Source organism: Ricinus communis, chromosome 2, assembly GCF_019578655.1.
Source record: "Ricinus communis isolate WT05 ecotype wild-type chromosome 2, ASM1957865v1, whole genome shotgun sequence".
Taxonomy (NCBI): Eukaryota; Viridiplantae; Streptophyta; class Magnoliopsida; order Malpighiales; family Euphorbiaceae; genus Ricinus; species Ricinus communis.
This window is the reverse complement of record NC_063257.1, coordinates 6,419,602-6,429,298: the sequence shown is the minus strand read 5'-3', so window position 1 is coordinate 6,429,298 and position 9,697 is coordinate 6,419,602. Positions and strand designations below refer to the sequence as shown.

The window sequence follows — 9,697 nt, the reverse complement described above, 5'->3', positions numbered from 1 at the left end:
ACATCTGTCCTAGTAAAAACCTGGTCTAAAAAGTGAAGAACTCGGAGAAACAAGTGACATTTTGAGTTGCTTAAGAATATCGGGAATTAGTACCTCAAAAAATAAAGTTTGCACGAAGACATTGAAACAATCTGCATTGAACATCGACTTCATTACCTAATTTTTATGCTTCTTACACACATCGTTTCACTTCATATTTACACCTTGTCTAAACTTAAGAAGAAGCTGCTATGGAAAAACATATAGGCAGAGTTGAAAAATAGTACATATATATATATAATACAAAATTCATGAGTGTCCATTTTTATAGGGGAGGCATGGATGCCAGTGGTATATCAACCTAGATATGGTGGTTTTGCTGGTTCCTAATTCTGTAATCTAGGCAGGTTCCCGAGGACGAGCAGCCCATAACGAACTTAATGCTCGAAGTCGGTGAAAGTATTCTCCCAAGGCAAGTAAACCTCGAGCAGCTTGCCGTGTTGTTAGGATCCTTGACAAATGCTGCAAAGTTTGTTGCCGAAGGTGATCTGCCTGTTTCAGGAAGGAGTGGAATATAATCCAACAAAAGTGAGAAATCAAAGTGTAAATGAGAAATTTTTAGCATTCTAAACGAGAAACTGTTAGCAAGACTAAACATTTGCACCTTTCGCTAAGTTTTGCATCATTTAAAAATAGTTTAAACAGCAACCTCCTAGAATTTTCATCTTTTATTAGTTTTTCCCCATTAGCAGGCAGAAGATAATCAACTTGCAGTTTTGGAACCCAAAGGTTTTGGTATACTTTATTGTATGAATATGCAGCTGATAAGCATCTTCAAAAGCTGCACAATTTGAAATATATGCAAATCTCCAAGATAATAATAGAATACTTCAACTCAAGCATGGATGTGGATTCTTTTACATGGACTCTCCAGTGGACAAATATACTCTTTTTTCCAATTTATGCATCAGCATGTAGAATAACCAGTCAAAAAACCACCTTTTCTAAGAGAACCAATTAGCCCCATGTAAAATCTACGAACGTCTTTTGTAACAATAATCATTATCCAACCTGAATGAGAGGGTTTGTTTTCCTCCCAACTAATGAAACTATGTAAGGAACTCAGAGACCATGAAAGAATTTAGATAAATCAAGTTCATCATAAAACCACTGCCATAAACTCCTCGGCTATAACTGATTATTACCTGGTTCACAAAGCCCTCTAGTGCTTCTAAATTCCCTATAGCAGCAGCCATCTGAGCTCTGTAACTTCCAGCATTAGCTATATCCTCTGCTATGCTCTGGGCCAGGGTCTGCTGAAGTTTATCAATTCCTTGTGAGAGAGCGTCTTCAGCCTGCTGACAAGATTGCCTAAGGTTACAGACGTCCACAAGTTGTTGATCAGTCAAGGGCTCAAGTTGTGACATGAGAACCTGCATAGGCAATCACAAGGCTTATGATGATCGTTTAAGAGTTTGTGCATGTTTTCATCAGTCATGGGATTAAATTCAGAAGCAAAAGACCTAGATATGTCATCACAAGGAACAGATAGATGGTACTCAGTTTACTATCTGAAAAATGAAGCCAATCTTTTGCATCTCCAGGAATCATGTATTAGATAAACAATCTGTTAGTGAAAACTGTCATTAAGTGACTCATTGAAGTGAAACACTTTTTCTTTGTGTTATTATATTGTAATAAGAATGTTCAAGACACCTTCAAATTTCAATTCAGCAGACATTTTTCTGCTATCGCAATGTTTACTGATTATCACACAATTGCTCAGTTTCTGGTAGTTGAGGAGACAGGAAGATGGGTGCATTACCAGCAGATCCTCACATTTATGCATGGAGGTGGCCAAAATGCACAACAACAAATTCTTTCTTTCCATAATAAATATAGCCAGATAAAAATGAGTCCATATAGATGCATGCAATCTTGCCGTGCAGCTGAAATATGAGCTTCTTGCAGTGAAATTAACTCGCTGCTCTCTTTGTAAGTCACCGCTATTAAGTGAAGAGAACAATCAAATAACTAATATATTGTGATGTGAAAGGACAGCAATATATCCATGTCGATTCAAAGAACTAAGTCTTACATTTAGAAGCTCTGACGGGCGGAATCCACCAATCCATTGGAAAAAGCGTTCTACTGATGTCCTCCATTTTCCAGAAATCAAATAGAAGACGTCAGCCTTTGCAGCATCTGCTTTCATGCGGAAAAGGTTGTTGTAGTGGTTCAAGCCATTTTCTACCAGTATCCGGAGCTCTATGTCAGTGATATGAGCTTGCAGCGCAGTCCTGAGTTCAGAAACATATTTATGTTCTTCTTCAAGCCAGTGTGCATATTCCATTTCAAATGTAGTAATTCCTGCAAACCGGAATCAAAATGTTTGAAGGAACAAAACAAGAATGGAAGATTTTCGTGCATGAAAGAGTAAAAAGATGGTATACATGGGTAAATAGGCCATGAAAGGGAAATTGTTTTCTGATTACTTCAATATGAATTAGAAGACCTAGTGACAAGCCTCAGGATCTAAGAGATTGTTAAGAGTTATGCATGAGCCTCCTAAAATTATTAAGTAGCATACAGGTTATGGAAGCTCCTGGGTAGAATGATTACCCTCATAAGACGTTCAAGAAGAAGTAATTTCCAAGAATGGACTTTATCCGGGAGTGGTTGTGTTCAGAACAGTATCATAGCTCGGTTGTTAAAAATAGGTTGCAGAATTTCTACATAAGGTTATGCTGAGTATAATCTCACAACTGTAGACAACCCTTGCCCTACCTTCCTTCCCCCAACAAAAAGAGACCAAGCAGAACATCAGCCTCAAAGAGTAAAATTACAAGATGGAACAGTCTCCATCAATGGAAGCCATGTTATTTATATATGCATCAATATTGTTCACTACTTTTAACTCTCTGAAGTTCTCCTACTTTGCACCGTCAATGGAAATCAAGTGAAATTTATCAGTTAATATGGTAAGGGCAAACTGAATTTTAAGGAAAACATAAAATTTAACTTGAAATATGATAAGAAAGGTGTAATTCAGCATAGTGGAGACCAAACGTGAGAGATAAAGTTAATATATATCACTTTCAAGCTTTAAAATACCACAGATATGGCATTCTTAACAACTTAGTGGTCCCTGCCATAGTCAAGAGCAAGTTTTCTTGAATGTTCAACAAAGAAAAACAATGAACATGTAAAGGCTAACCTATTTAATTAGCGGTTAGTGAAGGTGACAATTTTCAAACAGGCACAGAGCATCTGGACAAATACCATCAAGGAAATATACAGCTACAGTTTCTGATTCTACTAATGCATCCGGTCAATGGCAATCAACAAATTTCAAATCCACAACTCCAGTACATGAGATTGCAAACCTGAATTAAGAGTTCCTGGCAATCCTAAATGACCAGAAACTGCTGTAGTGCTTATGTATATACCCTGCAGTAAGACATTTACTGATCTATTAGCTTAGCTAGCATGATTCAGCTACAACATGGAAATTCATTGTGAATCTGATAAGAGGTGAAACATAGTAAAAAAGATGAGACAGAAAATTTCATCTCACCTGTTGCCTAGCTCTATCGAGTTCCTGCTCCAATTGCACTAACTTCAAACGGCTAGATTCTAGTTGTTGAACATAGGCCTAAGACACAACACAAATGTCAGTATATCAGTACTTCATCAGCATAGCTTGCATGCAAATGCATAGAAAATGTACCTTTTTTCGCAAACGACTTTTGCGAGCAGCTTCTCGATTTTGTGCTAAACGTCTCTGTATCTGAGGACAGATAATATTGATTCAGATAGCTGACATTGAGAATTACACTGCTAGCTTTTCCCCCATTATTTTGATTTTGATTTTTCTTTTTTGTGAAGGAGAATGAATGCGGTCTGGGGGGAATGAATAACTGTTTTTGATGAGAGAGAGAGAGAGAGAGAGAGGTATGCAATCTCATAACCTTATCTGTTGGTCTGTTTGATTCTTGATCACTTCTGGAGTGTTCCATAGAATCCTGAGAAACATATTCGGTCTAGAGAAAGTGGATCAGGAAAAGTCAGTTATGTACACAAATTCTTAGAACCCTTAAACGAAATAATAATCAAATTATTACCTTGTCATTAATCCCAGTATCCACAGGCACAATTGTAGATGAACCAACATTTAGGCTACCATCTCCTCTGAAGGTGTCTCCCCAGGAGCTAATCTGGTGGAATGGCTCATAAATTCCCATTCCTCTCAAGGCAGAAAGTTGAGTAGATGAAGAGGTCATCCTCTTAACAATCAATCTGGAAAAGGAAAACCAAGAAATGAGTTTTTACTGACATATTGGGAAAACATAATGGAAAAATATAAAACTTGCATCTCTAAAACAAAAGATCATTACACATAGAGAAGTATCATGCAGAGGAGAAAAGTAGCTAAACTAATATTTCAATAAAAACTCATAACTAGTTTATGTCCACATATCTAATAGTAAATACTCCCAATCAAACAATACAATCATTCCAAGACTAGCTTTGCTTGCGATATTTATTAGATCTTTATTAGATCAAGAACTGGAAAAGGGTGACTTTATCATGCTTGCAAATCTGCCTCCATGAATTTTAAAGAAATGTAGGATAAATATATGCAACCTACAGACCCTCAAAATTTACGAATTTGGGTTTTCCCTACCATTGCATAAGGAAAAACTTAACACAAAATTTTCACGGGGAAGAGTGGTTCTTCCTTCGTATTAACCCCTAATTTAGTTCCCTCCCCCTCACCCCCACCCCCCGCGCCGTTGAAATTGATTGAATGGTAGATGCATCTTGGCTCACCAATTGATATCTCTAACTATCTCTTCGTTGCATCTTTGTCTCTAGAACAGTCACTGCCATGTCAAGACAACCTATAGATTGGCAAGTGAGTCAAGGCTTACTCAATTTGATAATCTTGCTTCTCATATAACTAATAATAAATTCACATAATTTCAAAGACCATATCATACGAATAATCTCATTGGCTGAAACATGTGGCAATCATCTCTAGAGTCCCAAAAATCTTTCACTTCTTGCTCAACGGAAAGTCCAATGTTTATGATAATCCAAATTCTCTCTTGAAAACTATACTGATAGCCTCACAAAAATAAGAATTGAATGGAAGAACAACTATACAGCGACAACTACTTCTAATTACAACAAGTGCTTATGGGTTAAATTCTCATGAATACACAAAATAGCAAAATCTGAATTTGGCGGGGGTTTTGATCATCTCAAGCTTGGATGTTCTTCTTACAGTATTACTAAAATGGAAAAACCAATAAGCTTCAAGATTATCTCCTGTAAATTCTATCATTCTAAGCAAGACTAATAACTGCAGACAGGTAAACAACAGATTTCAAGTTGAATTAGACCCGTTATGAATCCATATGTCCTCATGACACCAAGGAAACAAGTTGTTAGCTATACATGAAATAGTAACAGCTCAATTCTACCCTCATTAGAATACTATCCTTCTGCAACTCCACCACCAATTGACTCTAAAATGGAAAATAAAACCAGAAAAAATTTTCAACTTTTCACTTCTTCAACTTCCTTTTGGTCTAAAACACAGTAACCCTTTTACACTCCCAACACTAAAAACTTCCACTTTCATTCAGTCCGAACAAAAAAAGAAAAGAAAAGGTATAAAACTAAACTCAGAGTGAGTGGCCAAATTCTTTTTTGCTTACCTCTTCCAACATGCTTCAATGGGAATTCTTGGCCAAATTGAGCCAAAACAAAAATCACATGTTTCACTGTCCTAAATGGCCAAGATAGCCAAGACCAAACTGTTCAACAAGAAGTTGAAACTAAAGAAACTAAACAGAGTTTGGCTCTTGATTAGATGCTAACCAATACCAAAAAAAACAAAAAAACTCTCGAGTAGTAGTGTTATGGTTCAAGAAAGAAACCCCAAATTTAAGACACAAGTTCAGTGTTTAATACTAGTAGGCAGTATAGAGGTTCCAAGAATCAAAAGCAAACAAACAAGACCCAAAAGTGGCACACACCAAAGTCATAAAAAGTAAACAAGAATCAAAATAATCTAACAATGACTCGAAGAAAAAGAAAGAAATAAAGAAAGCTTCTTTTTTGTTTTGTCGCTTTTTTTTTTTTGTGAATGCTACAGTCAACCCAACCCCGTTAACGTCGTTGTTATTTATTACTAGTGAGATGGGAATTGTTCTCCTATGCCGGATGCGTATTACCCAATTGATAATCAAAAACTACAATCTTTTTTTGAGAAGATAAAAAACTACAATTTAAGAGTGGCTCGACTGCTCGTCTCCTCCAAAGTTCTATGTTTGGATAATAAAATAATGACAAATATATTATATAATATCATTAATATGTAGTATATATTCAAAGTTAGAGTGTATCTGAATTTATAAAGTAATAAAAATAAAAAGAGTTAAGCATTAATTGTTTATTATTAGTAATATTTTTTGACTCTCAACTAATATGGAATGTCTGGTAACACTTAAATTGAAGGATAATGAAATATAATATAATTAAAATTCTATAATAATATATAATTAATAAAATATGATAAATTATTCAACTAGATTATTATTGAATCTAACATATACAATATGTTATTTGCTTGTTAATTAAACATCTTATTAAACAGAGTATAAATGTTGTATATTTAATATAAATTAAATATATTTATTCTAAGGTATTAATTAATCAATATATATTACATATCAATCATTAGTACACCCGATGTAGAGGAAAAATCTTTTTGCAATAAAATAAAGAAAAGCATAAAATGCGCACCTTTATCACTTTAACCTACGCACCCATACCTAATACACCACCGCCATTCTATTGTATTATGTCATAACCATAGTTGATATGTGGTCTTGGTGACGTCACGTTAACGGTGAAGTGGTGTCACAACCCGGATGGCCGCCGTCGACAAAGCACGTGCCAGGTAGGGACCGGTCATCTATGGCTCTTGATTATTTATTTCTTTTTAATACTCCATTACGAGAGATGTTTTCTTTTTTAATTGTTAATTTCTAGAATATTATCTGGCAATCATATAAATATATTCATGTATTTTTATATTTTATATTTGGGCTTGTAATTCTTGTGAAATTTAATAAATATATATTTTCAGAAATAATATAAAAATATAAAATACTATTTTTCATTCAATAAAAAATGGACTATTTGTTAAACGGTTGGTATATAAACATAGAAAGAAAAAGAAAAGAGAAAGAGGTTAGTAGGATATGGAGATACTGTAAGAAGTTTAGCCACGTATGAGTATGTGTCAAAATTGGACCTACGAGTTCCAACATGCGTGTCAATTATATGTCTCGTTCAATTATGTTCGGCTAAAGTGCCAAATCCCCCCTAAATTTATCAGCCATGTTTAATTTAACCTGAAATAAATAAAATAGAAAATAAAAAGAAAATAATAAAAAGAAGTAGAAAAACAACAAAGAAAGTAAAAAGAACTGATAAGATATTATTTTAAATATATTTTAACGGAGTTTACTTAAATATTTGATGAATCATTGATAGTGATTTTTAATGCTATTTAAAAAAAAATAATTTTGAGTTTAATTATTTTATAACATCAATATTTGATGAATCATTGATAGTGATTTCTTCTATTTGCTCTTGCTAGATATATGGATCAAATGAGTATATGGGTGTTAATGATGATAATGGCAAAAATTTGAAGTTTGAACTATTTCATTGCCATCCCAACCAGTGCCATTTTGGATACCAACAAAAACAAAGCCAATCATTGAGCAAAAGCTTTTTCCCTTCTTAATCAAATGTCCAATTTCAGTGACATTTCTTTTTTCTCCCTTTTTCCTCCAACTTCTTTTGCCTCTTCCTGGTGTTAGAGGGACATGAATGATCACAATTCACAAACCCTATTTGCAGAAACCCAAAAAAAATAAAAAAATCATTGAAAAGCATACACTTTCCTCCCATAACCAAAAAGCAGGTGAAGGGTTTTCTTGCTAAGCTTTGTTTTTGCATGTAATGGAGTGGTGTTAGTTTTTGCAAATAACATTAAAAGGTCCTGCAACCTTGGGGTAATGGAGTATTGCTGCATGTGGGTGTCTTAGTTGTGCAGTGATTATAATTACCATTTAGGCAAGCTTATAAGCAAGGATATAAATTTGCTGTGTCAGCTTAGCAATAAGGTTGCATAAAGAAAAGGAAGAAAACAAAATGACCAGAGAAAAGAAAGGAAAAATGATATTGCCAAGTGGGTATAACAGTTTAATGGATTAGCATTTTTGTCATACTTGCTCTTTTGAGTACATGATTGCCACTAAGATAGCCACCAATGAATTATAATTACCAATAAACAATACAAGAAATGAATGAAAAATTTGGCCCAATTGTCTATTTTGATTCATAATTTAATATTAATCTTTAAGATATCAAGTTTCTTCATATCTCATAAATTAAAAAAATAATGTATCATAAAGCTTGGAGTTCCGTAACATAAACCTCTTCAAAAAATTGATGGCAATTGACACCAATAGGAATAAAGTTGTGGTATGTAATTAATTCTTAAACTAAAGCTTTAGACTTTCTAATAACTAATTATATTAATTAATATCATACATAAAGTTCATTTCTTTTTAGCATAGAAGATATTTAAGATTAAGAAACCAGAGTAAAATCTGCTAGTGTACTTGAGTTATTTTAGTACAAAATGGGTCAATAATGTACTTATTCAACTAAGGTTTGGAAAAAGGTTTTCCACTAAAAGCCTCCATATATAAATATATACTGTGTAGAATCTATGTCAATAAGTGTAAAGACTTAAAGGCACCCACTACTCAAATGAGGTCAGAAGAAGGAGAGTCCACTTTTGCTTTAATTATTATTAATGCTTGAAGGTGGGACATTTGGATTCTTTTATTTCTTTTCTCTTATATGAGGTAGATATGATTAAGGGCATCTCCTTTCCTAACTCCCATCACTTAAGGAACATAAACTAGTATTTAATTTGCTTACCATCAAATCTCCCAACATATGATAACTTAATATACAAATATGCTAACATGAATCTTCTTTCAACACCAATTTGCAAAAGGTATTTTGTTTGCCCAATCCTTAGCTCATCTTCTTCCCTTTCCTCCTTTTCTCCTTTTATCTCTTTTCTCTTTTTCTTGGGTTTTCTTTTCTAGTAAGTATATTTCTTTATATATTAGCTAAAGCTAGCTTTACACATACCAAGCAAAGTGCACAAGATAATGACACACTTGGATATCTTAAATTTTTATTTAATTGTACAAAATTACAAATTCTCTTTTTCTTTTTTCTTTTTTTTTTCTTTCTTTTTAATGTTCATGTGTATGATAAGCTCTAAAAGAGTGGAGTCATATTTTTATCACTCAGTCACATTCTTATTACTTCTTCAGTAAGTTGAAACCTTTTTTGAAACATAAATCTTAATAATGTTAGTTTAATTCAACACAGACAAATTGGAGTAGCAAGGAACTTTCCTTGGATGGAAAAAGAAGCAACCCTTTTCTGCTTCCATGCCAATTTTGATGTAACTTGGTGCATAACAAAGGGTGAGAAAGGATCATAGCTATTTGACAGATGAATCACCCTACTGTGAATGGCTTTTGAATAATCACTTGAATTACTATCCTATTATATCACAATTTTGATGTTTACTTCTTAGAAACAT

The 9,697-nt window shown here is 33.8% G+C and overlaps 1 protein-coding gene across 3 annotated transcripts; it reads right to left on the bottom strand.

The window, feature by feature from the left end:
• Nucleotides 1-132: 132 nt before the first annotated feature.
• Nucleotides 133-6,156, bottom strand: LOC8263003 (transcription factor TGA7). 3 transcript variants are annotated; one of them, XM_015716076.3, is made up of 10 exons: nucleotides 4,983-5,455; nucleotides 4,813-4,883; nucleotides 4,104-4,278; nucleotides 3,951-4,022; nucleotides 3,710-3,769; nucleotides 3,557-3,634; nucleotides 3,366-3,429; nucleotides 2,078-2,349; nucleotides 1,185-1,412; nucleotides 133-531 (listed from the first exon to the last, which is right to left on the bottom strand). In XM_015716076.3, exons 3-10 carry the CDS (start codon nucleotides 4,260-4,262, stop codon nucleotides 379-381), a joined length of 1,086 nt encoding a protein of 361 aa, XP_015571562.1. In that variant the 5' UTR covers nucleotides 4,263-4,278; nucleotides 4,813-4,883; nucleotides 4,983-5,455; the 3' UTR covers nucleotides 133-378. The 3 variants fall into 3 exon arrangements, with proteins under 3 accessions (XP_015571562.1, XP_002513852.1, XP_048227033.1); XM_002513806.4 differs by lacking the exons at nucleotides 4,813-4,883; nucleotides 4,983-5,455 and adding an exon at nucleotides 5,706-6,156; XM_048371076.1 differs by lacking the exons at nucleotides 4,813-4,883; nucleotides 4,983-5,455 and adding an exon at nucleotides 4,667-4,687.
• Nucleotides 6,157-9,697: the final 3,541 nt, after the last annotated feature.

What these genes read in the sequence shown, in the direction of transcription:
- LOC8263003 (XM_002513806.4), bottom strand. Translation starts at nt 4,262, where the DNA reads ATGACCTCTTCATCTACTCAACTTTCTGCCTTGAGAGGAATGGGAATT. An exon ending in CAAACAGACCAACAGATAAG is followed by an intron (nt 3,770 to 3,950) that starts GTTATGAGATTG and finishes ATCTGTCCTCAG; the next exon opens with ATACAGAGACGTTTAGCACA. An exon ending in AAAGTCGTTTGCGAAAAAAG is followed by an intron (nt 3,635 to 3,709) that starts GTACATTTTCTA and finishes GTTGTGTCTTAG; the next exon opens with GCCTATGTTCAACAACTAGA.